A 24,461-nucleotide genomic window follows, 5' to 3' on the forward strand; every position below is an offset into this window, starting at 1 on the left:
CTGGTTTGCCTGGGACTGAGGGGTGACCGGGAAGGGGACATTCAGTTATCAAAGCCAGGGAAGTTCTGGGCAAATCAGGGCAAGTTGGTCATGAGTGCTTGTTGCTAAATCTGGATTCGATGGACATTAGTCATTATTGTTCTCCTTTCCTCTTTCTTTAGTTTGACAGTAAGAGAGCAGCAAGCACCTACTCCGTGCCCTGTCCGAGGAGGGAACTCTGCAGGCAGTAGATCTGCTGAGGGGTTGGGGTGGGGTACTATTCAGAGAACCTAGTTCCAAAGGTTCACACAAAAAATCCACAGTTCCTGGGGAAACGCCAGCCCTTCCTCTGGGGCGACTCCAGCAGCCTGTGTGGACTTGTTTGGACCCCATGGGAGAGGTTCCAGGACCCTTTTCCCCAGGTGGTGACACAGACAGTTGGGGATTTCATAGTGAAGCCTGGCAAGGAGAGTTCTTGAGATGATTGTGGGTGGAAGGGAAGGAAAAACTGTGCCTTTGGTGTTGACTTTGTGGCTTGCTCTGGGCTGCAATAAAGGCCTAAGAGGTAGTTCCTTCAGCACACACATTTTGCTGGATGAGGAAACTGGAACTCAACGACCCCAGCGAAGTGACTTGCCCAGCATCATGCAGGAAGAGATGGGTAACTGGAATCTCAACCAATGTCCCAGAGAAGCAGAGATTGTTGGGGCCGGGCGGGCCGACTCTTGCACTTCCCTCCCTCCTGTCCGGCTTGGGTCTGCCACTCGTCTTGACAGCGTCCGGGTCTGTCACGGGGCTCTGTACAGCCTTCTCTACCACCCTGCCTGCCAGCGTCCCGCCCCATCTCCTCCCAACTCCCGAGAGCGGGAAGAGGAGGGGGGGTCAGAGAGGCCCGGCTTTATAAAAGCGGATGGAACAGCGCGGCCCGCCAGACCCCGCCGCCCGGATCTCTAGAGCTGCCAGCCGCCCCACGTGACGGCGCCGACCCTCCACCCCCACCTCCCAGCTCCACCGCAGTAAGTTGGGGTGCGTTCCCACCCACCCCTAGGCCTTCGCTGACCCGCGTGGCCTACTAAACCCGGGGTGGGGAGGTTACTCCATGAAGGAGGGCGCTGAGATGGGGGTCACCAGTCAAAAATCCCGATGGCAGGGATTTAGGACCCGGGGGAGCCGAGAGACCCCTCTGCTCCCCGGCTCGGGGCCTTGGAAACTGCAAGCCAGCCCCCAGGAATGCGCGTGCAGCCGTTCCCATGGTAATGGGCAAGCCGCGCCCGCCCTCCGCTAAAGGAAAGAGGTTGTTGGGGAGGTCCAAATTCGTCACGCAGCGGATGCACGAGGGAACCGAAGATGTCCCCTCCTCCTCCGCCGTGCTCCCAATCCTCTGGGAGCCAGAGCGCAAGTCGCGTCGTCTTCCTCAGTCTCAGTTTTTGCATCTGTCGAATGGAGCCAATATTATTGGTCCAAATTCCCCGAAGAGCTATCTCGAGGGTAACGGCCCGCGCCAGCCCCTCTCCTGGCTGGACATCCGAGGAGTGGCTTTTAGCGGCCGGGTGACTCTTGTGACCCACCCTACCCTCAGGCCCGCTCGCCATGGCCCTCTTCTGGGCCCTCTTCTTAGCCCTGGTGGCAGGAGCTCACGCCGAGATCCCCGGCTGCAAGCTTCGCATTACCTCCCAGGCTCTGGAGCTGGGTAAGGGGCGCGGGCGGGGGCGATTGGGGGTGGGGTCACCCCAGCAGCGGGCGCAGGAGCTAACTATCTGGCTCCTGCCTCAGTGAAGCAGGAGGGGCTACGCTTTCTGGAGCAAGAGTTGGAGACTATCACCATTCCGGACCTGGGAGGCAGAGAGGGCCCCTTTGCCTACAACATCTCTGAGTAAGTAGGGAGCCTCTCGGCAGGGCTTCGAAGAATGGGCGCGGCCAAATCGATGAGGCGGGACTAAAATAGAATGGGGCCTAGAAGACAAAGGCCAAACCTGCCAGTATAGGTGGGAATCGAGCAGGTGGGCGTGGCCTGTGAGATGTGGGCGGGGCCAAGAACAGCTAAGGAATTGTGGCGTGTCCAAACAGCGCTAGAGAAGCGAAGTCGAGAAACTTGCCAACGGACGGGAGTTAGGGCTAGGGCACCCGAGTGTAGCTAATGGGAGAGATCCTGGGAACAGATGAAGCCCCGTGTTTTAGAACGGTAGGGACAGGGAGATCGGATTTTCGATGAGGTAGACAAAGGACTCGATGAAAAGACCTTATCTAGCAACCCCAGGGTGTGGAAGGGAAGGGAGTGCAAGCAACAAGACTTCTAAGAGAAGGGGTGAAGCTCACTTTTCACACCTGAGTCAGGAGAAGCTCATTTCGGAGCCACCATAACCCAAGTTGAGCCACCCAAGCCCAGGGTGGGCACTTGAGGAGCAATGGAATATTTCATTCCAACCACCCCAGTTTTCCCAGGCCTGGGCTGGAAGAGGAGGGGCTGAATTTCCCGTTGGGTGGTATCCCCTCTTGGCCTTGAATCTGACCCTGAGGCCTCCTGCAGGGTGAAGGTCACAGAGCTGCAGCTGACATCCTCCAAGCTCCATTTCCAGCCAGAGCAGGAGTTGGTGCTACAAATCAGCAATGCCTCCTTGGGGCTGGGCTTTCGGAGACAGCTTCTCTACTGGTTCTTGTGAGCACCTGGCACCCTCAGGGGAGTGGCAAGTGGGTCAGGAGGGCTGAGTATGATGTGCGTGTGTGGGCAATCCCTCAGCCTTTCTGAGTCTCAGTTTCTTCATCTGTACAATGGGGACTGTCATACCCACTTCACAGAGGCTGACAGGGTTTGGTAGAATATCTGGTAAACTGTGCAAAAGTGAAGCCTTCTTAAGAGGTATCATGATGTATGGGATGGGGAGCGGGCAGTGAAGTCTTGGTTAAGCTCCAAGCTTGGGTGCACCGCTAAACCTGCACCCCACTCCTGGCAGCTACGATGGAGGCTATATCAATGCCTCCGCGGAGGGTATATCCATCCGCACCGCCCTGCAGCTCTCCGGGGATCCCACTGGCCGGATCAAAGTCTCCAACGTCTCCTGCGAGGCCTCTGTCTCCAGAATGCACGCAGCCTTCGGGGGAACCTTCCGGTAAGCCCCACGCCCAATCCCAGCGCACCCGCTTCGAGCTCCACAGTCCAGCTGCCTAGTGCAATGCAAAGTGCACGGACTTGGGAGTCAGACCAACTGGGTCCAAATGTCAGCGCCACCGTTTCCTGGCTGTGTGACCTCGGGCATGTCGCTGAAGCTCTGAGCCTCCGTTTCCTCATTGGCAATAGGATGATAATAGAAACTATTTTGTAAGATGTGGAGAGGCCTAGTTGTGTTAATATATGTGAAACTATTTAGAGCAGTACCTGGGATGTAATAAGAAGCTAGCCACCTAGATAAGAGTAACCGTGAGGATATGAGTGCACAGTTGGGCATGAAATGGGTTCTCAAAAATTGATGGCTCTTATTAGTTATAACAAAAATAATAACATAGGCCCAGGTTTGGGGCTCAGAAGGGGACTTTTTGCTGGTTCCAGAAGGGACTTGGGGAGAGGAGATGGTAGATTTGTCATCTGGTGTTGGTACACTGTCACATTTTAATTATTCAACAAAGTGTATGCCGCCCTGACGAGTGTGGCTCAGTTGGTGGGAGAGTCAGCCTGTACATGGAAAGGTTGAGGGTTCAACTCCCAATCAGGGCACAAACCTAAGCTGCGGGTTCTGTCCTCCATCAGGTTGCTTAAAGGAGGCAATCGATATTTTTCACATCGATCTTTCTCTCTCTCTCTCCCCCTTCCTCTCTCTAAAATCAATTTTAAAATATCCTCAGGTGAGGAGTTTTTTAAAAAAGGATATTCCAGTCCCTGAGGATTCAGAAAGAACCTCAGAGCCTAGTTGGAGGGAAAACACATTTGTCACTGGGGCCTTGAGAGCGGGACTAAGGAAGTACTCTGGGGACTAAGAAAGTCATCTGGGAAGACTGCCTGAAAGAGGAAGCATCTGAGCCTAGGCAGGGAAATATAGAATGTGGGCATTGAGGGTGGAAGTGAGGGCATGGGTAATCACGTGGAGGTGGGATGCTCAGAGCAGGTTTGAGGAACGGTGGCTAGATTCATTTGGCTTATGGGAGGTTGGGATAGGAGGGCTCTTGAGAATAAGGCTGGAGGGGATTTGGGCCTGAGGCATGCAAGACCGCTTATTGAAGAGCTAGTAGTTCAGGTCAAGTTGATGCGTCCAACCCCTCGCCCCCATCTCTCTGATCCCTGTGATTTCTTTTGGACCTGGATTTGGTTGGGGCAAGGCCCCAGCCTACTTGGTCTCTCCTCCCCTCACAGGAAGCTGTATGAAATCCTCTCCACATTCATCACCTCCGGGATGCGCTTCCTCCTCAACCAGCAGGTGTGGGCAGTGGCAGGTCTGGGGGACAGCGGGGGTGCCCTCTCTTTCAAAGGCCCTGACTCTAGCACCCACCTCCCAGATCTGCCCAGTGCTCTACCACGCAGGGACGGTGCTGCTCAACTCCCTGCTGGACACTGTGCCTGGTGAGTTGGTGCTGGTGGGGTATGGAGCTCCAGGCCAGGCCCTGGGGCTGGAATGGGGGTGAGAAGGAGGCTGGATACACAGCTGTCAGGCGGCACTTCAGAGTAAGTAAGCTCCTTCCACACCCTGCTGTGGAACGGCCCTGGGTTCAAATGTGGCCTCTGCTGATTTGCTCTGTGACCCAAGGTAAGTATGCACTTTTCTCTGGGCCTTGGTTTCCTCGCTTAGCGGGTGAGGCCTCCCCCTGGGGTTGCTGGGAGGAGTAACTGAGGACCGGTTTTCAAGATCCTCAGTGTGTGCTTGCTGATCATCGGGGCCTCTTTGTGTTCATCACCTGGCACTTAATAGGTGCTCACTTAACACAAATTCTCTTTTCCTGAGCTGTGACCTCTGTCTGCTGTGGGGAATGGGCAGGGAAGGAGGCGGCAGGGGAAACCAGGAGGGAAGGGAGTCCCTTGTCATCTTGTTTAGTGATCTGATGAAACCCCCTACCAATAATGAATAATGATAATAATAACAATAATAGCTACCATTGTTGCACACTTACTGCGCATCGGGCACTAAGTGCTTTCCACAGAAAACTAATTTGACCCTCATAACAACCCTATGAGGGAAGTGTCGTAATGACCACGTGATAATACTTATGGGTGAGAAACCGAGGCCCAGGGAGCTTAAGCACTTGGCCGAGCCTCACACAGCTTGGAGTGATTTGGGCCCCTCCCCACAGTACGCAGTTCTGTGGACAATCTCGTTGGCATTGACTACTCCCTCCTAAAGGACCCTGAGGTCTCCACCAGCAATCTGGACATGGACTTCCGGGTGAGCTGCCCTCCCTGCTGATGCGTCTGTCACAAGATTCCCAACTTCTCCCTCAAGTCACTGGTTTCATCTTCCTAAAGCACAGTTCTTACAATAGAAGCCACTCCATGGCTGGGAATGCTGTGGTGACCCCCTGCTGCCTACAGAGTCAGGCCCGCCTCCGGGATCTGGCCCCAGCTTTCTAACTTCACCCTGTGCCTCTGCAGTGACTCTTTCTCAAATTTGCGCCCCCGCTTCCTACTTCGGGGCCTTTGCTCACTCACGCACGGCCTTCCCCCATCTCCTCTGAAACAGCTGGATGGAGAGCTCCGTGCACATAATCTCATTGCAGACTCTCACAGTCCTGAGAGTCAGGTACTAACGTTATACCCTTGCAGGAATGTGGAAACTCGCTCAGAGAGGTGATGTCCCTTGCCCAAGGCCACACAGCACCTTCGATCCTCTTACTGGAGTAGAGCAGAGTGTCAGGGCACAGATTCCGGAGCTGCAATGCCTGCAGTTCAGATCCTGGCTCTGCCACGTACTAGCTGTGTGACCTTAAGCAAGCAGCTTTGCCTTTCTGTGCCTGTTTCCTAATATGTAAATGAAAATAACACAGTAAAGAAACTTACCTCGGGGGATTAAAGGAGTCGGTCTATGTGAAAGGCATGGAAGAATCACTACCATGTATATGGAAGCAGTAGCTGCCATCTTTACTGTCACTTAGCTTTCAAGGTCCACTCAAATGCCCCCTCCTCCTTGAACCCTTCCTGAGCCTCCCTTCCCAGGTCCGATGGCCTTGCTTCTTTGCGGCACTCCAGCTGCCCTCCTTCCCAAGCCTTTTAGGGTGGGTGCTTGCAGGTCCCCCAAGGACAGCAGCTGGGTCTGACTCCCCACCACCCCTCACAGTGCCTTGCACTGGGCCTGGAGACATCCTTGTGCCAGGCCAGTCGGCCTTGGCCCTGACCCTGATGCCCCTACCCCAGGGGGCCTTCTTTCCCCTGGCCCAGGGGAACCGGAGCTTCCCTAACCGGGCAGTGGAGCCCCAGCTGCAGGAGGAGGAACGGATGGTGTACGTGGCCTTCTCTGAGTTTTTCTTCGACTCAGCCTTGGAGAGCTACTTCCAGGCAGGGGCCCTGAAGCTGTCGCTGGTGGGGGACAAGGTATGCCAGGGCCTGTTTGTGGGATGGGCAAGAAGGGACCTGTGATGGAGCTTCTGAGAACCCTGCCTCACCACCCCATTCCCCTGACCAGGTGCCCCACGACCTGGAAGTGCTGCTGAGGGCCTCCTACTTTGGCAGCATTGTCCTGCAGGTGAGTTTGGAGGGAGGTAAGGACGTGGCCAGGGTGGGTGCGTCCCTTGTGCGGTGTGCGGTGAGGTATGGAGGTGGAGACCCCAAACTGCAGCCACGGAGTAGACAGAAGGCCTGGCCTCTGGCCTCTGGTCAAGTCCCGTCACCTAGCCAAGCCTGTAGCTAAGGAGGCTCGGTAGTTCCTGCTCCATCCATCCTAATACTTGAAGCGGTGACGAGGATGGGCTGAGAACCCAAGCTCTGCAAGGAAGTGTAGAGGCTTTAATAACCGGTAGGATGTTCTTTTTGCTTATTTTCCCTTGTTTAATGGGGAGAAGGGGGGGAGTCCAAAATTTAACCAAAAATCTTTCGGTGTCCTCGGTTCGGTTTTGTAAATAATGGAGTTGGGATTTGCATCTGGATTATGAATCTGTGATTCCGGTCACACTGGCATTCTCCACTACACTGTACAACCTCCTAGGGTTGTCATGAGGAGGAAAAGAAATAATACATGTAAAGCAAGTAGAACAGTACCCGGGACAGAGTAAATGCTCAGTAAACTCTAGCTGCCATTGTTATTGCTATCATCGTCATCACCACCATCAAACCTGTGGCCAAGCACTGCTTCTAAGAGCATGCCAGACTGCCCGGGTTTGAATCCCAGTTCTGCAACTGAGTAACTGTCTAACCTTGGACAAGTTACTTGACCTCTCTGTGCCTCAATTTCCCCATCCCAAAAGGAAAATACCTGCCTCGCATGATTATTTTGAGGTTTAAATGAAGTGTTTGGGACTGGCTGGTGTGGCTCAGTGGATTGAATGCCGGCCTGCGAACCAAAAGCCCATGGGTTCGATTCCCAGTCAGGGCACATGCCTACGTGTGAGAGGCAACCACACACTGATGTCTGTCTCCCTCTCTTTCTCCCTCCGTCCCCCTCTCTCTAAATATAAATAAAACCTTTAAAAAGAAATGGCCCTGGCTGGTGTAGCTCAGTGGATTGAGTGTGGGCCTGTGAACCAAAGGGTTACCAGTTCAATTCCCAGTCAGGGCACATGCCTGGGTTGCTGGCCGTCCCCAGTAGGGGGCAGGTGAGAGGCAACCACACACTGATGTTTCTCTCCCGCTCTTTTTACTTTCCTTCCTCTCTCTCTAAAAATAAATAAAAATCTAAAAAAAAAAAAGAAAGAAAAAATGAAGTGTTTGCTCAAGAGTAAGTATTTAGTCAGTGTGGGAAGCGAACCGTACTCGTACACAGCCTCTGGAAGAAACAGCACAGCAGCGTAGGGAGAGGAGGTATGGCCATGGACTGGGATATGTGAGGCAAAGACACTGGCCTCGAGGGGTCGGGATGGGAGACGGATTGTGAATACTGAGAACCTAGGAAAGCAGAAAGAGAAGGACAGGGACCCTTATTTTTTTTTTTAAAGATTTTTATTTACTTTTAGAGAGAGGAGAAGGGAGAATGAAAAAGAGGGAGGGAAACATCAATGTGTGAGAGATACAGCATTGGTTGCCTCTCGCACACCCCCAACCAGACACCTGGCCCCCACAACCCTGCCATGTGCCCTGACTGGGAATCGAACCAGCAACATTTCAGTTCACAGGCCGGCACTCAATCCACTGAGCCACAGCAGCCAGGGAAGGAGACCCCCTTAGCACAAGACATTTCTTTGCACAAAGGCAGAGTCCGGACACAGTTCTGCGGGGTTTGGAAAGTCACACCTCTTTCCGACGTGTCACTCGGGGCTCCTCCAGGTGGGCTCACCTGGGAAGAGACCTGGGACTTGACCCTCCCTCGCTGCTTTGTCCCCAGAGCCCAGCAGTGATTGACTCCCCGCTGAAGCTGGAACTGAAGGTCTTGGTGCCGCCGCACTGCACCATCAAGCCGTCAGGCACCACCATCTCTGTCACTGCCAGTGTCACCGTGGCGCTGGCCCCACCCAACCTGCCTGAGGTCCAGCTCTCCAGCATGATCATGGTGCGGGCACCCGCGTGAGGGCTGCTGAGGGTTGGGGAGAAGGGGGCTGGGTACCTGCCTGGTCAGTGACACGTTGCCCCTCCCCACGTCCCCGCAGGACACCCGTCTCAGCGCCAAGGTGGCCCTGCAGGGGAAGGCTCTGCGCGTACAGCTGGACCTGCGCAAGTACGCAGATGTCTGAAAATCTCGGGCAAGCTCTTAACCTCCCTGAGCCTCAGTGTCTTCAGGATAATCACACCTGCCTAACAGAACTGGGGAGCTAACATTCAGTCACACCCACATGCCACTGGAGAGCTGTGGTCTTTGCTAACACCCCAAAAGCGCTTTATGTATTAGGCATTGGGGTGAAAGGGCTCGACAGATAAGCAGCCAATGTGGAGAAAAGGACACCTAGAGGGAGAAATGGCTCTCCAAGGACATACAGTTGGAGTGGAGGAACCCCCTGGAAAGGGGTGTAGGTGGGACATCTAAGACTGAGGCTCAGCTCCTGGGGGCCTGATGGAGGGGAGCTTCCTGGCTCATGCCCACCAGGCATTTCTTTCCCTCCCCCAGGTTCCGAATCTACTCAAACCATTCTGCACTTGAGTCGCTGGCAGTGAGTTGGGAATGGTGGGTGGGCCAGGGCTGGGGTCAGGGTGAGCGGCTAGGGCAAGCCCACCGCCCCCTTGGCCCTGACTGCACCCCTCCTCCCGCTCAGCTGATCCCACTGCAGGCCCCTCTGAAGACCATGCTGCAGTTTGCAGTGATGCCCCTGATCAATGGTAGGGGTGGGGGTCATGAGGAGGGAGGGGGGAGTGAGGGGGACCTGGGTAGGCCCAGACTGAGCCCACTGTCCCCGCCCACAGAGCGCACCCGGCGTGGGGTGCAGATCCCACTACCTGAGGGGATGGACTTTGTGCGAGAGGTGGTGACGAACCACGCGGTGAGTGGGGGCAACCACGGGGAAGGAGGGTGCAGCGGCCCTCTCCTTCTGCAGGCCCCCCTTTTCCCTCCCCCACTGGAGTCTTACACAGATCCCTCCAGCCCTTTGCACAGGCTGTGCCCTTACCTTGGAACACTCTTCCCTGATTCCACCCCCAACGCCTATTCATCTTTCAGGTCTTAGCTAAGAGGTCCCCCTAGAGCCCCAAAGGCTGTACTCCTGCAGCCTCTCTTTCGGCACCCCTCACACGAGTTTGAAGAACTGCTTTGCTGGTCCGTCTGTCCCATTAGACTGAGAACCCCCACAAGGCCAAGGACTCTCTCTAAACTCTGGCCTCAGTAAGGGAATGAACGGACTTCCTTCTCTGCCCCGCTGCACAGGGCTACCTCACCATCGGGGCTGACCTCCATTTTGCCAAAGGGCTGCGAGAGGTGATTGAGAAGAACCGGCCTGCGGCCACCAGGGGCTCCCAGGCATCCCGCGCCCCACCACCCTCCACACCACCCTCCACGGCGGCAGTCTGAGCCCTCAACCCCCACCGCTGGCGGCTGCACTCAGGACTCCAGTGCCTCGCATCCCCTCCCTCACAGCTTATAGTGTCCTCTCTAACCCCGGTGCCACAGAGAAGATCAGTTTTAAGCTGTACTCAATTTAATTCCGTAATCACAGTCAGCCCGTCAATTACAGTCCGTCCAGCCTCCAGGGGCTGTCCTGAGCTCTGCTGTGTTCCTGGGGTGGCATCAGTGCATTCTGGGCATTCTTGAAGCAGGGAGGGGCCAGGCCCTACCCCAGCCAGGAATAAAGTGCAAACTCCCCCACTGCCCTGCAGGGGACTTCGACATCAAGAGAGACCTCGCTTCTAGCAGGAGAGGCTGGGAGGGGCTGGACTAGGCAGTAGGGGCCGGCCCGTGGTGGCCTCAGTATGGCTCTTTATTCAGGAAGCGGGAGAACATGGTGAAGGCAGCCTGGGGCATGTCAGTGGGGACCATGTGTCCAGCGCCCTGAGGAGCAAAGCTTTGTGAGATTCCTTCCCTGTACAGCCTCTGGCTCAGAGGGCTTCCTTCATCCCCCTGGATTCCCCTAGTCAGTGACCTTCCTCCTCCCCTGACTGCACCCCAAACCTTCCCTTCTTCCCGTCCACACCCTCCCCCCACTGAAAACCGGCCCTTAACACGGGTCAGATAGCGACCCAGCTTAAAAGGCCATGGGAAGGAGAGGAAGGGGGGGCCGGCCTGCCCCTACCTTGATGGTGAGAAAGGCAATGTGGGAGAACTCCTTCACGAAGCCCGCGATCTGCTCTCCGCTGTCCCTGTAGTCCACTAACCAGGGCCGGCGCTGCACCTCCATCTGCCCCACCGGGGAAGGCTTAGCAGCCTGCAGGCACCTGTCACCCCTGTGCCCAGGCCCCAAGCCTGGAGGGCTCAGGGGCCGGGAACTCCCCCAGGTAGGCCCCGCCTGCCAGGCACAGTGCTCGCCTTGCTCCTGCACCAGCCTCACCCCGGGGCCCAGACCCCTGCCTTACCTTCTGGTTGAGGGAGTCCACAAACCACTCATCGCCCATGAAGTTGCAGGCCATGTCCACGTCCCCGTTGTACAGCAGAATCCGGTATTTCTGGAGGAGAGCAGGGGACAGTGGCAGGTAGGGGACAAGCCCAGGCCTCACCCTTACCAGGTTCAAGCCCCACCTCTGAGGGAACTCAAGGGGCCCCGCTAAACAGCACAGATCAGGAAATGCTTTTGTTTTCTGGCTGCTTTCCTGCATGCCCGGTGCTCTACGTAATGCTTCACCTACAAGGGGAGTTAGCGTTATTAATCCCACTTTACAGATGGGAAAGCAAGGCTTTGGGTTTGTGAGAAACTTGCCCAGGGTCATACACGCTGCCTGACCCCAGAGACGATGCTCTAACCTGTGCCACAGGCCTGGTCCTCACCTGGCTCTACCAGTATCTGCTAGGTGACCTTGGACAAGACCCTGTCCCACCCTGGCCATCCATTTGCCTCTCTGTAACATGATCCGACTAGCTCTTCTCACGCTCAGGGCTCTTTGGCTAATGCAGACTCCTCAGCCTCCTACACCAGACAAGCATGGGGTGTAGCCAAAGCCTGGTTCGTATCCCGACCCTGCCAACCACAGGCCTTTGGGCAAGTGACATCACTTGGAGTTTCAGCCTCCCCTGCTCCCCTGCCTTGCCACTCTTCCAGGGCTGAGGCTGCTGGTGGACCTAGCTGTGCTGCCTCTACTCACCTGCGGGGCGAGCAGCTTAAGGTACTGGGCGTGCATGCTTTGGTAGAGACGGCGATACTGTAAATTCACGAGGAAGCTGCAAGAGCACGTGGCAGGCCCCAGGAAGACCAGGTAGGGGGAGAGAGAGTCAACAGGTCAGACCTCCTCTCCTATCCCCAAGCTCCAGCCTAGGAGGTGGACAGCTGGGACTCACTCAGTGCCCTCCTGAGGCACACCTCCTCTCTAGGACTTACCTGGATTGGGCGGGGGTTGGGGGTGGGGGGTATGGAATTCAGAGGTCCTCAACCCACTTCCACTTAGAAATGCATAGGGACACTTTGGTTGTTTCAATGACTGGGATGCCCTGGCAAGCGGCTTGTCGGGGTGCGAAGCACAGCACATGACAACAGCAGGGCATGGGCACTGACCCATCCAGAAGGGACCTGAGTGGCCCCTGCTGTGCCAGGTCATCACCTTTTGACTTTCGGGGTCACAGGAGAGCTGAGCCGCCAGGGTTGGCATTGGAGTGGGGGTGGGGGAGGGCAGTTGGGAGTGTGTCTAGTAGTTAAATGCCAGAGAAGTAATTGATATTTTCAACAACCATGTGGCCATTTAAGAACAAACTGGCTGAATATCAGTCAGTTTAGGGGTTAAACATCCTGTAAAAAACTCACAGCGGCCCGACTGCCCCCACTGAGAAAGCCTAGCCAAAAGACCCCTGGGAGCTTTTCTGATGCCCACGAGCGCCAAAAGCCTGCTGCTGTGCCCCGCCCCTCCCCAGCAGCCACAGAGCCTCACTTGCACATGTCCCAGGGGGGCAGCTGCTCCGGGATGTGCAGGGCCTTCCGCACGAGAGGGTTGTTGAGATAGGTGGAGGTGGCTGTGGTGTTGGTGCACGGGGGGTCCATGTGCACCCTGGCCCCGGAGCGCAGCAGCGCCTGAGGGGCACACAGTTAGGGTCTTCGATTCCCTGCCCCAATCCTCCCCACCCCCGGAGGAAGCCCAGGCCCCTGCACACCTGATGCCACATGCGCTTGACTGGCAGGCGAGTGAAGAGGTTGCCCAGGTCGTGGACCACGACGGCATCTTTCTCGTACCTACGCGTGAAGTGGGCGGATGGGTGCCTGAACCTCCGGAGGAGGCTGGGGTCGGTCCCATGGGGCACTCAGCAGCGCCTACCTTAAATGGCCAGGCACGCCCCCAGCACATGGGGCGTAGAGGTTGTAGATATTGAGGCCAGAGTTGCCCACGATGCGGGACACTTCCTGCAGCTGCAATGACACACCGAACCACCGCACTTGACAGAACCCTAGCCTCCCCATGACATTGCCCGCTTGTCCCAAAATTTGGTGCTTTCCTACTTCACCCTGTCATTACCCTCCTGCTACTTTTTTCACAGGTAGGGAAACTGAGGCTCAGTGGGGAGGAATTTGCCAGAATGGTCTCTAAATCCTAGCGCTTCCACTTTCCAGCCCTGTGACTTTGACATTCTCGGCCCTAGTTTCCTCACCGGGAAGATGGGGATAATATGATCCCCCTTGAAGGTCCCCCACTGGAAGATTAACCCACAGTGACACAGTGCAGCGGTCCTGACACATGGCAGGTGTTCTACAGAATGCCTGTCCCCTCAGGGGTTACAGGGTTTGCTCAGAGTCACAGAAGTGGTGGCGGATACCACCCACATTCATGTGTCCCAGAGACACCCAGTTGCTGAAGGATGCAGGGTAGGACAACAGTGGAGGATGTGGTCCTGTTCTCAGGACTGGCAGTATCGGGGGAGACACATGGCAGCGGGGCAGAACCTTACGCTGGTTACACATTCTGGGTCTCTGTTGTCGTAGAAGTTGCACTTGTTCTGTGAGCAGCAGTGGGTCTGGAGAGAAGACCAGAGCCTGGAGAAGATCAGAGCGCAAGTGCTTAGAGACCCACAGTGGGCGGGGAAGGCAAGAACCCCACCTTCTCCCTCCAATATCACAGGGTGTGGTACTTAGGTCTCCAGCCTAGCTGCCCTGGGCCATGATGGCAGGTCTGCTTGGTCCCTTTAAATTCTAATCTCCAGTCTTTGGCCTTTTTGTACCAAACCCTTCAAAGCAACCCCAGCCCCCACCATGTGCTGATAAAGCGGCGTAGGTCTTGGGGTATGACATGCCTAGAGGACACACCTGAGATCTTGTGACCTGCCCCACCCTGAAGACCTCCCGGCTGCCCCCCTCCCATACCTGTTCCCCAGAAGGCCATGGTAGTAGGCGAAGTAGACAAGAGAGTTGTCGTTCTGCTCATAGGAGGAGAGTCCATTACCCACGGCCAATCCCTGTGAAACAGCCGGGGTATCCAGCTCAGCAGGAGGGTGAGGAAGAGGAGCCACCCTTGACCTACACCCAGGGTGCTTTGTGGGGGTGTGTGGGTGGGAGAGGCCACAATACATAGAGAACAGAGCTGGCAGCTTGACAGGTGAGCTTCCTCATGGGAGACACACAAGCAGAGAGAAGCCAGCTTGTGGCAAGGGTGTTATGGAGGAGTCCGGGTCGGATGGGGGAGTCGACCTCTTTGACCTCGCTGGCCCCCAAGCTATGGTCTCAAGTTGCCTCCCTTCCCTTCTGCAGCTGCCCTGCACCTGAAGGTTCATGCTTGGGTCCTGCATGACCAGCACGGCCAGGGTGGGGATGTAGATGCCGGCATAGCTCTCTCCCGTCAGGAAAAGCTCGTTGTTCTTGTACTCGGGGAAGAGGCGGAAGAAATCTTGAAGGGCCTCAAAATTACTCTGGGCAACCTGAGGACGGCAGGGTGGAGGGGATCCGGAGACTTTAGTGTCTGAGCTGGAGAGACTCTCCACATGACACCAACCACCCGGTATGTGCAAGAGGAAGTGACAGTGACAAGGCCACAGTGCATAGCACGTAACTGAAAAATGGGTTCCACAGCCATGGTTTTTCTCTCCCTGTATCACGCCACCTTCAGAGAACCAGGGCGTCTGGGGCACCCGGGCAGGTGCAGGACTCACCTCAGTGTCATTGGTCGCATAAAACTTGTCATTGGAGTAGGAGAAGCCCACCCCAGCCGGGGACTCGAGGTACAAGATGTTGGCAATCTGGAGGGGAGGAGGAAAGCAGCTGCAGGGGGCTCCACCCATCCAAGCGCCCAAGACCTCTCCACAGGACCCACAGCATCGCACATACCAGGTTCCACGAATAGGGATTGTACTCCAGGGTGACACCATCTGGCTGGATCTGAGGAGGACAGGTGTGGCTGATTAAGGCCCAAGAACCCGCCAGGTGGAGGGAGAGGGCCACGGCGTTCAGCCGATGATACAGATGAAGAAACTAAGGCTCAGGAAGAGGTGACATTTTTGGAAAAAAAGACAAAAGTCCTCTCCCCTCTTCGCCGGCCTTTTCCTTTGGGAAGTGTCCCCACCCTCTCCTTTTCCTGGGTCACGGAGGAGAGAGCTGCTTTCCACTCACCAGGAAAGGGCCGTGCTCCGTGAGGAAGCCATCTAGGGAGCTGCAGCCCGGCCCTCCGTTGAGCCAAAGCACCACAGGGCTGCTCTTGGGATCCTTCTGGGACTCCACAAACCTGGGAGGGGTGTCAGGCCGGGGTGGGTGCAGGTGGAGGGGCCTCTTCCAGCCCTCCCCTCTCCCCAGCTCCGCAGTCCTCTCCCCTGATGAGCATCACTGTGGGCCCCCCTACCCCACCCCGCCCAGGGAGAGAGAGCTGCGGACCAGTAGTGGAGATGCTTGGAGCCGGAGCCTTTGAGGTAGCCAGAGTACTGGCGGAAAGAGGGCTGCTTGGCCAGCCCGGGCAGACACTGGATCTCGTCCTGATCCGGGGCTGCCTCGCCTTGGGGCGACCACAACAGCAGCAGCAGCAGGAAGCACGGCGGCGACGACGCGGCTCGGACCATCTGTGGAGGAAGCGGGCGCCTGCTGTTTACTGTGTCCCGGGCTGCCCGCAGACGTCCCCGGGGAGGAGCTGGCGGCGCTCCGGCAAGGAAATCCCCAGCCCCGTGCCCAGCTCCCACCGCCGAGCCTCCTCCGCCCCTCGCGCCCGCAGCGGTGGCTCCGGGATCCCTTCCAGCCTCCGACGTCTTCTCACCTCTGCTCCCCCGCGTCCCAGCTCTCCCGGTGGTGCCTTGCTACTGCAAGTCATGTGTATGCTCAGTCACGTGTGCATTGGCCTCACGTGACAGACAGCCTCCGCCGCTCAGCTGCTTCTGCTGACCCAGGGTGGAGGGGGCGGGGACTGCGGCAGACCACGCCCTGTCAGGGGCCACCGGCTTCGAAGGTCAAGTCCCTGGCGACCTTGATCAGATGACTCGGGTGTGGACCTCCAGGAACCCCTATCCTCCAGGGGAATCTCGTTCTAGGCGGGGTGGCTCAGAAGGGGGCGCTAGGACCCCCGGCGCAGAGCCTCAGGGAAGGGAGTAGGTGGGAAATTCCCTACATGGTGCCCCCCGCAGTCATCTTCTGAGCCAGCTGCCCAAAATAGTCCCAGGCACCCGCGAGCCAGCTCTTGGCGGGGAAATGGCTGCTGTCTCCGACCCCGTGGAATTGGGTCCGACCTGGGGACCCGCGCGCCCCGAGCCCCCTCCCACCCGCTTCCACCGGGTGCACGGTGCCAACATCCGCGTGGACCTTTCTGGGACGCGAGCCACACGCGTGGAGAGCTTCGCTCACGGCGTGTGCTTCAGTCACGAGCCACTGGCCCCGGGCCAGGTATTCCTGGTCGAGATCGAAGAGAAAGAGCTGGGCTGGTGCGGCCACCTGCGCCTCGGCCTGACTGCGCTAGACCCCGCCAGTTTGACCCCTGTGCCCGAGTTTTCGCTGCCTGACTTGGTCAGCCTCGGCCACACCTGGGTCTTTGCCATCACGCGCCATCACAACCGCGTGCCCCGGGAGGGCCACCCGGAAGCAGAAGCAATGGCCCCCAGCCGCCCCCCAGCTCTCCTGGTGGAACCGTATCTGTGTATTGAGCAGTTTCGTATTCCCCGCGACCGCTTGGTGGGCCGCAGTCGGCCCGGGCTCTACAGCCACCTCTTGGACCAGCTCTATGAGCTGAACGTGCTGCCTCCGACCGCGCGCCGTAGCCGCCTGGGCGTTCTCTTCTGCCCACGCCCGGACGGCACAGCGGATATGCACATCGTCATCAACGGCGAGGACATGGGCCCCAGTGCCCGGGGGCTGCCAGCCGCCCGGCCCCTCTACGCAGTGGTGGACGTGTTTGCCTCCACCAAGAGCGTTCGCCTGGTGCAGCTTGAGTATGGCTGTAGGTATCCCACCCCCTGGGGATCGACCCCTCCTGGCCCAGGGTGGGGACCCAAACTTGCTAGGCTCCCAAGCCAGCTAGCAAGCCCTTGGTCTGTCCAGAATTTCAGGGATTTGACCTCAAATTCTGCCTTTGCTTGTGATCTTGGATAAGCCACTACCTGGCTCTGGGCCTGTTACTCATCTTGGCTGTGATTGATTAGGATGCCCTCCAAATTCCCTTCTGGCTTTGACAGTATTTTCTGTATTAACCCAGGGCAGGGTTTCTAAACTGATTTTAGATTCTGGGCCTCTTTGAGAATTGTGTGCTCTTTTGTCAAGCAAATGCTCCTAGATTTGGGCATATCAATCTTTTAAAATTTACTTATTTATTTATTTATTTATTTATTTATTTATTTATAGAGAGAGGGGAAGGAAGGGAGGCAGAGAAGGAGAGAAACATCGATGTGCAAGAGAAATATCGCTCATTTGCCTCTCTCAGGCCCCCAACCAGGGACCTGGCCCACAACCCAGGCCTGTGCCAGGACTGGGAATGGAACTCACCACCTTTTGGTTTACAGGCTGGCACTCAACCCACTGAGCCACACCAGCCAGGGCCATACCAGTTTAAAGTCATCACAGACTGTAGACTGAGAGCTTCATCCTTAGGTGTGGTTCTCTGGGTAAACCCTTTATTTAGATCTCTGATCCCACTTTTATGTATTCAGTGAACTAGAACCCACTTTGAGCCAGGCCTGTGCGGAGGCTGGAGCTGCAGAGCTAAATCAGACGCTACCCCTGCCCTCAGAAGCTGCTAAGTGAGGGGGAAGGGAGGGCCCTGAGTGTTATAATACAAGTAGGGCTGCAACGTTGTGAAAGTGTTGTGAAAGAGAGGTGCTTATCTCAACCACAGGTACAGCCCCGTGAGTCACGGGGGACCGAGAGAGCAGAAGGGAATTGCGCAAGTTAACGACAAAGGGGAGACCGAGACCTAGATCTTCTGGAACTCAGCCCTAGACCCAGCCCACAGTTCAGTTTGCCTTTGACCATCTTCTTTCCACAGTGCCTTCCCTGCAGACCCTGTGCCGCCAAGTGATCCAGAGGAGCGTGGTGCACCGGTTGGCCATCGACGGGCTCCACCTGCCCAAGGGACTTAAGGATTTCTGCAAGTATGAGTGAAGGCCAGCAGCGACCCCGGAGCGGAGTCCAGGAGCACGTCTTGGCCCCAGAGCTGTGGTTGGTCTGAAGCTGGCCGCACTGCTGTCAGCCAGGGCCGGAAATAAACCCAGCCGTTGCTGCACTGATCACGGGAGGGTCTCCTTGCCCCTGAGGCCCGTGAGGAGCACTCCTTTTAGAATCACTGTGGGCTTGCAGGCCAGAGCAAGAGACAGCACGTTAGATCACCGGGGGTTCCCCAGCCTGGGTGCTCATCAGAGTCGTAGACTCCACTCCAGAGATTCTTACTAGATTTGTTGGAGGTTTGGGGCCAGACATTTCTTGTGAAAGCTTCCCGGGAGATTCTAATGTACAGCCAGGGTTGAGAAGCCTTTCCCTAGCGCAGAGGTCTCAGCTTTGGCACATATTGTAACCACTTGGGGAACTTTGAAAAATACTGATAACTGGGTCTGACCCTGGAATTCTGATTTAATTGCTCTTGGATGAGGCCGCACATAAGGATTTCTAACGTTCCCAAGGGAGAGACTCCTGTGAAACCTGGACAAGAACCAGTGCCCTAGAGCAACTATTTCATTTTGTAGGTGGGAACCCAAAGCCCAGAGACGGGAACATGATTTTCCAAAAATCACACAGCAAACGCGTGGATGCAGAGCGTTCCTTCCTCACACTACAGGCACAAAGCACTAGACCCCATTATCTGTACCTCTGATCGTTTCCCCCCACACGAACGGTCTCATTTAATCCTCACAACTTCTGAAGTCGTGGGCGGTCATTACCTCCACTTGACAAGTGAGAGTATCAAGGAACAGAACTGCCCAGGTGATTCACCCAAGGTAAAGGCAAGAACCTAGAATGCCCAGATCCTGGTCCAGTGCTCTTTCAACCCCACCCCGTTGTCTTGTAGAAGTTCTAGAATGACCAGATCAGCGCTGTGGGGTGGGTCCCAGGTATAGAGGGGAGGGATTATGAGGGGACATTCTAGAAGGGTGAAGCGGGTGGGAGAGGAGGCAGATGACTATTCCTTCACAAACAGGGGCTTTGGGACAGTCATGTCCTATTTCATGTCTCCACAAACTCATCCCGGTCTTCTGCCTTCCGGCCAAGGTGAGAGAGGGGCTCCTGGAATTGGAGTGGGTGCCACGGCCTCCCCTGAGAACCTGTGTCCTGGCTCCGGGGAGGTGGAGGTTCTGCTGGGCATTTTGGGGCTGGCCCTCAAGTGTATTTTTTTCAAAGACCAGCCATTCCCAAAGGGCTTGCCAAGAGCTAGCCACTCCCTCTCTCATTCATTGAGCAAACACGTCATCACTTAGGGTTGAGGACTGGGTGTGTGCATCTGAGTAAAACCGAGTTCCCAACCACTAGCCGCCCCTCTTAGACTGGTCTTAACTGCTCCTGTTCCCAGGGCTCTGCTCCTGTGCCCTGCCCCTCAGGGCCTCCTCCAAGAGACCAAGAATAACATTCCATCTCATTCCTGTTTCTGCAGGTGAGACTGCTTCTCCAGGCTCATCCCTTGGCCCCTATAGTCCTGTAGAGCCAGTGGTGGTGGCCCCTGGTGGACGAGGCCCACTGCACCAGAAAGCTGAGCAGGTGGTACCTGCTGCCCAGACCTGGGGCCCAGCCCTGGCAGTGCCGGAAGCCAGGGGCTGTCTTGGGGGGCCTAGCTGGGAGATACTGCAGCAGAAGGAGTATGGCCAATACTGCCCCAAGTTCTCCCACGTGAAGCAGCCAGAGAGCTTGGGCTGGGAGGATGGCTGCTCCAGAAGCCGAGCTCCTCACCTGGGTGGCTCCGGCAGGCCTGGGTCCCTGCTACTGCATGGGCTGTCACCAGGGGTTGTGCCAATGCCCGCCGAGGCAGGGGGGAAGGAGGCCGGCTCCCAGCCTGACATCTGCATCCTTACCCTGGCCATGATGATCGCTGGCATCCCCACCGTGCCCGTCCCAGGCCTGCGGGAAGAGGACCTGATCCGGGCAGCTCAAGCTTTCATGATGGCCCATCCAGAGCCAGAGGGGGCTGTGGAGGGGGTGCAGTGGGGGCCGGCACGTGCCCACGTAGCCTCTGGGCAGATGCCCCCAGTGAGGTCCAGGAGGGGCCAGCCTCCTGGCTCCTGCTTGTAGCTGCTGAAATAGCATCAGACGCATAGGGTGGCTTCTTCGTATGGTTTTTGGGCAGACAGGCTTGGGGGTGCCTATGGCAGGGATGGGGTAGGGTGGTGGTTTGAACCACTCTGATGAATACCAGTCCTTCCTCAGGGCCCAGACACCGCTAAGCCAGGAGACAGTTCTTGTCAGAGGAATTGTTCAACACAGTGAAAATGAGGTAGGCACCCTGCTTGGACAGTGGACTTCTTTGGTAGTTTTGGGACTCCACCAGTTTCTTGTACAAGGTCCCAGGCAACGTGAATTTCCCAGCCTGCTGAGGGCAGGTGCTGGAACCACAGGCAAAGAAAGAAAATTAACACTTATTTGAGCGCCCACTGGGCATCCGGCCTATTATACACGCCCATTCCTTCAGTATTACCAGCGGTGTGAGGATCTCCATTTTTACAGGTGAACAAATTGGGGCTTAGAAGGGTGACTTGCCCCAAGTCCCACGGCTAGGAAAAGGCAGAACCAGGCCTCAAAAATCAGGCGGGTGAGGATCCAGGATTTGCTTGTAGTGCTGGACTCCAAAGTCTCTCTCCTTTCCACGGTATTTCCCAAAGTGCCTTCCACAAGATAAAAAACTAGACCAGTGCAGAGCGGGCAACATTCAACTTTAATGACGTCAGGATAGGGCTTGGGGGGCGGGGTTAGTAAAAAGGCTGGGAACATGTCTGAACCACTCCCTCTAAAGGGCCCCTCCCTCTGCAGGTCAGGTGAGTTGTCTCATGACTGGGAAAACTCATCCCAGACCTTGATCTTACCCACTGTGCATCTCTTGTGTCAGACCACGGGTCACCTGTTCTTATAAGGCCCTTGAACTAATGGTTTGTACGTTTTGAAAAGACTGTAAAAAAACAAAACAAAAACAGGAATATACAATATACTGTGTATGGCCAGCAAAGCCTAAAATAATTTACTGTCAGGTCCTTTACAGAAAAGGTTTGCTGACTCCTGGCTTAGGGAACTAGACATATTGTAGGTACCAGGCTATGGCAGACTAGAAGACGCTTGTCCTTTCCTGGAGGAAGGGTCCATGGAAGTGTAACTGTGTGTGGGGGGGGGGGGGGGTGGGGGGAAGATGTGTGTAGGTGTGTATGAGCATCTTTCAGCTCTGAGGGCAATCACAGTTGGACCTGCTCATAAGGGCCGATCCAGCTGTCGGCCAGTTCCCGCAGGGTGCTGTACCGCCGTTCAAACTCCTCCTGGCTGCAGTGTTGCAAGAGCTGCCCCACCTCCTCAGTGAGGAGAGCCACGGCCAAGTGCTTATCCAGGGTCTCACTCCACTTGCTGCCCAGGATGTCATTTAGCTTGGTGGCACAGCCGGCCGTCCACTGAGGCGGCAGCATGTTGGGCGGCAGCACCTGGCGGCGGGCGCTGAGCATGGCTAGGATGTGGCGGCAGGGCAGGTGGAAGGCCTGGTTAAAGTAGCAGCTGCAGCTGGCAGGGGGCTGGGGCTGCACCCTGTGGGTGTCTTCCAGGATCTGTATGTTCACCTTTTCTGAGCCAGAGCCAATGAGGTGCACGGATTTCTGGACCACGGCAAGCTCACCCAGGCAGAGCTGGGCTGCTGGCTCCGTGCAGATGGTATTGAGGGAGTGCTGGATGCAGGCTTCTACCAGCTGCTCCACTTTGGGGATTTGGGGGCTGATGTCTGAGGTGGCGCAACTGTCCTGGGGACTCAGGCCCAGGCTGAAGCCTGCCTTGTCTCCAGAATTCTGCTGCTTATATCGGAGCAGGGAGGTCATGCCCTGTTCCACAGATGGGGTGGCCCCGAAGAACTGGCTGAGGATGCGGGTGGTGACCTCCAGGCCCTGGAAGTAGCGGCTGCTCTCAGCTCGGCTCCTCCAGCGGTGGGCCAGCCAGATGCGGTCGTTGAGCAGCCAGTGTGAGTGCAGCTTGGGCAGCTGGTCCGAGGGGACGTAGTTGATCAGCAGTGCATACAGCTTCCTCAGGTTGCTAGCGGTGGCTGAGCACATTGTGCTCTGCAGGGAGGTCAGGAGCACCTGCTCCACAGGCTGCTCGAGGGAAAGCTGATAGAACTTACCCTGGAGGAACTTGCAGATGTGGAAGGCCGATGGCAGGACCTCAGCTGCGGGGAACTCCATGGCTAGGGTGGGCATCGGGAGGAAGCAGGGATCCACTAGGATAGTACAGACTTTCTCCCAGGCTGGGTTAAACTTCTTGAACACCTGGAACATCTGGGCCAGGCCTTCAGCATCCTCCTTGGCAGGAATGGCAAAGTAGACCGCCCGGGCAAGATGGGCCTCCAGCTGTACCCGAGGACCATCCACCAGGAAGGTGTATAATACCCTGCCCGTTGGGTTATAGGTCCGGTGGATAAATAAGATCTCAGGGAAATGGGCAAAGACGCTCTGCATAAAGCAGCTCTGATAGTTAAGGGTATCTAACTTGGCAGTATTGCTAACCTGGTACAGAAGCATCGGTGGGCCTGGGTCCTCCATGAGGAGCTCATTCAGCATGGTCAGGGCCATGGGGGAGAAGGGAGATGTCTAGAGGCCAAGGTCAAAATACTTCTATGCCAGGCTGCTGTACAGGAGGCTCTCAGTTTCTCAAGCACCAACTGAGTTAAGGCTTGAGGCTGGACTGTATTCTCCAGATCTTGTTCCAAAGAGGAGCCTAGGGAGAGAAACAGAGGGTTAAGGAGACAGTAGGGGCTTGGCTCTTCAATTATTCATCCAGACAATATTTATTGAACTTACTATGTATCAGCACTCCTCTCAGGGAGATACACCATAAACATGTAAACAAATAAGGACATATCAAATAGTGAAGATTACAAAGACCACAAGACTGGGTAACAGGGAGTAAACTGGGGAGGGAGGGGAACTGCAGCTAAGGTGGTCAGGGAAGCCCACTCTGGGGGAAAGGAGGATGACATTGGAGCTGAGACCTAACTGACGAGCCAGCCATGGAATGATTAGGTTCCAGAAGATCTAAGTGGGTGGGAAGGCTAGTGCTGCATTTAGTCATCTTTTAAAACACAGTACTTCAAATATTTGTACAGCACTTTGTATTTACAATTTACTTCTTGGCGTCCATTCTTTCATTTGGTCCTGGTGGATACAAGAGAACTCAATTGCCCCAAACTTGCTGTGGGCTCTTGGGCAAGTCGAGGACACTCTCTGAGCCTCCATCTCTTCAGCCATAGAACGGGGCTAGCGAACGTGCATAGCTGCTCCAGCCTCTATGCAAATCCCTCTTTGCACCGCAAAGTTCTAGTCAAATGTTTCCCCTACTTGGCCCCAGAGCAGGTTATTGTCCCCATTTCACAGAAGGGAAACTGAGGCTCAAGGAGGTTGTAACTTGCCCAACATTATTCTGTAAATAGCTGGATACTGCGTCTTTGGCTACAGATCTTGAATGTTTTCCAAAGTACCCGAGTCGGAAAACCAGGGAGAGAGAGAGGAGGGGACCTATGACCTCTCACCTCTAGCCCGAACAGGAGGATGCGGATGCCCCGCGATTCCAGACAGGGTGTGGCCGGGGCCAGAAGTCAACCTCCCACCCCACTGGAAGTTGTGTCACGGCTGAGAGCAGTCGTCAGTTGCCATATCTCCCCACTCCTTCCTAAATCACTCACCCACAGCCTGGCCCCGGTCGCCATTTCTCCATATTTTGCCCAGTCTCTGGCTCTGACGGCTCTCTAGGCTCACCAACCCTGGCGCCAGTTTTCTGTGACTCGGACCAATGGGCCGAGGAGCTCACGGTAGGCTTTTCGGGCCTGGACCAATCGTAGCCTGGCGGTTCGTGGGCGGTGCTGTCACCAGGGTTACGAGGGGCTCGGCTGGCGGTAGCCAGTGAGAGCCTGAGGACACTGGCATCCAGGCGAGTGTGAGCCCTGAGGTGGAACTCTGGAACCTCCCATCTGCGTAGACTACCGGAACGGCGTGTTACTATGGAAACTCCCTCAGCTGCCCCAAATGAAAATAAACAGCGATGTTTCATGAATTTTTTCTTTTCTGGTCAAATTCCAAAGGCCCAGGATGGGCAAGAAAGCGTGCAGATGTAGCTGTACTGGGTCTTCTGTCTTGGAAAAACTGAGGTTTGCAAATTTTGCCTTTAGGTCAGGGGTCAGAGGCCCAACCCTTGGCTTTGAGAAAATCCAGATCACCTTGGGGGAGCTTGGTGTTGCCCAGCCCGCCCCT

General features: G+C 56.1%; 5 protein-coding genes across 9 annotated transcripts; 3 read left to right on the forward strand and 2 right to left on the reverse strand.

The window, feature by feature from the left end:
- The first annotated feature begins 864 nt into the window (after nt 1-864).
- Nucleotides 865-10,222, forward strand: PLTP (phospholipid transfer protein). 2 transcript variants are annotated; one of them, XM_024559606.4, is made up of 16 exons: nt 865-995; nt 1,559-1,669; nt 1,753-1,852; nt 2,507-2,635; nt 2,931-3,086; nt 4,322-4,385; nt 4,465-4,528; nt 5,254-5,345; nt 6,311-6,487; nt 6,579-6,638; nt 8,430-8,594; nt 8,692-8,759; nt 9,147-9,189; nt 9,292-9,355; nt 9,440-9,516; nt 9,897-10,222. In XM_024559606.4, exons 2-16 carry the CDS (start codon nt 1,570-1,572, stop codon nt 10,038-10,040), a joined length of 1,503 nt encoding a protein of 500 aa, XP_024415374.1. In that variant the 5' UTR covers nt 865-995; nt 1,559-1,569; the 3' UTR covers nt 10,041-10,222. The 2 variants fall into 2 exon arrangements, with proteins under 2 accessions (XP_024415374.1, XP_045050953.1); XM_045195018.3 differs by having other exon boundaries at nt 879-1,005.
- Nucleotides 10,150-15,971, reverse strand: CTSA (cathepsin A). Of its 2 annotated transcripts, none has more exons than XM_024559607.4 (15): nt 15,830-15,971; nt 15,457-15,638; nt 15,199-15,310; nt 14,917-14,967; nt 14,742-14,828; nt 14,355-14,510; nt 13,960-14,051; nt 13,548-13,632; nt 12,920-13,011; nt 12,759-12,837; nt 12,539-12,678; nt 11,762-11,837; nt 11,039-11,128; nt 10,759-10,863; nt 10,150-10,517 (listed from the first exon to the last, which is right to left on the reverse strand). In XM_024559607.4, exons 1-15 carry the CDS (start codon nt 15,881-15,883, stop codon nt 10,434-10,436), a joined length of 1,485 nt encoding a protein of 494 aa, XP_024415375.2. In that variant the 5' UTR covers nt 15,884-15,971; the 3' UTR covers nt 10,150-10,433. The 2 variants fall into 2 exon arrangements, with proteins under 2 accessions (XP_024415375.2, XP_045050954.2); XM_045195019.2 differs by having other exon boundaries at nt 15,756-15,832.
- Nucleotides 15,972-15,998: 27 nt separating this feature from the next.
- On the forward strand, nt 15,999-18,870 carry NEURL2 (neuralized E3 ubiquitin protein ligase 2). Its single transcript, XM_024559820.3, has 2 exons — nt 15,999-16,999; nt 18,041-18,870. The coding sequence occupies exons 1-2, from the start codon at nt 16,258-16,260 to the stop codon at nt 18,154-18,156; spliced, it is 858 nt and encodes a 285-aa protein (XP_024415588.1). The 5' UTR covers nt 15,999-16,257; the 3' UTR covers nt 18,157-18,870.
- A 246-nt stretch (nt 18,871-19,116) lies between these two features.
- On the forward strand, nt 19,117-20,287 carry SPATA25 (spermatogenesis associated 25). Its single transcript, XM_024559210.3, has 2 exons — nt 19,117-19,257; nt 19,637-20,287. The coding sequence occupies exons 1-2, from the start codon at nt 19,119-19,121 to the stop codon at nt 20,266-20,268; spliced, it is 771 nt and encodes a 256-aa protein (XP_024414978.3). The 5' UTR covers nt 19,117-19,118; the 3' UTR covers nt 20,269-20,287.
- A 603-nt stretch (nt 20,288-20,890) lies between these two features.
- ZSWIM1 (zinc finger SWIM-type containing 1) lies at nt 20,891-23,978 on the reverse strand. Of its 3 annotated transcripts, XM_053927425.2 has the most exons (3): nt 23,744-23,881; nt 22,722-22,932; nt 20,891-22,605 (listed from the first exon to the last, which is right to left on the reverse strand). In XM_053927425.2, the coding sequence occupies exons 2-3, from the start codon at nt 22,766-22,768 to the stop codon at nt 21,417-21,419; spliced, it is 1,236 nt and encodes a 411-aa protein (XP_053783400.1). In that variant the 5' UTR covers nt 22,769-22,932; nt 23,744-23,881; the 3' UTR covers nt 20,891-21,416. The 3 variants fall into 3 exon arrangements, with proteins under 3 accessions (XP_053783400.1, XP_024415278.2, XP_045050955.2); XM_024559510.3 differs by lacking the exon at nt 23,744-23,881 and adding an exon at nt 23,897-23,978 and having other exon boundaries at nt 20,891-22,932; XM_045195020.3 differs by having other exon boundaries at nt 20,891-22,932.
- Nucleotides 23,979-24,461: the final 483 nt, after the last annotated feature.

Source organism: Desmodus rotundus, chromosome 6 (genome assembly GCF_022682495.2).
Source record: "Desmodus rotundus isolate HL8 chromosome 6, HLdesRot8A.1, whole genome shotgun sequence".
NCBI lineage: Eukaryota > Metazoa > Chordata > Mammalia > Chiroptera > Phyllostomidae > Desmodus > Desmodus rotundus.

What these genes read in the sequence shown, in the direction of transcription:
- NEURL2 (XM_024559820.3), top strand. Translation starts at nt 16,258, where the DNA reads ATGGCTGCTGTCTCCGACCCCGTGGAATTGGGTCCGACCTGGGGACCC. An exon ending in GGTGCAGCTTGAGTATGGCT is followed by an intron (nt 17,000 to 18,040) that starts GTAGGTATCCCA and finishes TTCTTTCCACAG; the next exon opens with TGCCTTCCCTGCAGACCCTG.
- SPATA25 (XM_024559210.3), top strand. Translation starts at nt 19,119, where the DNA reads ATGAGGGGACATTCTAGAAGGGTGAAGCGGGTGGGAGAGGAGGCAGAT. An exon ending in TCTTCTGCCTTCCGGCCAAG is followed by an intron (nt 19,258 to 19,636) that starts GTGAGAGAGGGG and finishes CTGTTTCTGCAG; the next exon opens with GTGAGACTGCTTCTCCAGGC.
- PLTP (XM_024559606.4), top strand. Translation starts at nt 1,570, where the DNA reads ATGGCCCTCTTCTGGGCCCTCTTCTTAGCCCTGGTGGCAGGAGCTCAC. An exon ending in GCCTTCGGGGGAACCTTCCG is followed by an intron (nt 3,087 to 4,321) that starts GTAAGCCCCACG and finishes CTCCCCTCACAG; the next exon opens with GAAGCTGTATGAAATCCTCT. An exon ending in TGTCGCTGGTGGGGGACAAG is followed by an intron (nt 6,488 to 6,578) that starts GTATGCCAGGGC and finishes TCCCCTGACCAG; the next exon opens with GTGCCCCACGACCTGGAAGT.
- ZSWIM1 (XM_024559510.3), bottom strand. Translation starts at nt 22,787, where the DNA reads ATGGCCCTGACCATGCTGAATGAGCTCCTCATGGAGGACCCAGGCCCA.
- CTSA (XM_024559607.4), bottom strand. Translation starts at nt 15,883, where the DNA reads ATGACTTGCAGTAGCAAGGCACCACCGGGAGAGCTGGGACGCGGGGGA. An exon ending in TCCAAGCATCTCCACTACTG is followed by an intron (nt 15,311 to 15,456) that starts GTCCGCAGCTCT and finishes CACCCCTCCCAG; the next exon opens with GTTTGTGGAGTCCCAGAAGG. An exon ending in ACCCAGAATGTGTAACCAGC is followed by an intron (nt 13,012 to 13,547) that starts GTAAGGTTCTGC and finishes GTGTCATTGCAG; the next exon opens with CTGCAGGAAGTGTCCCGCAT.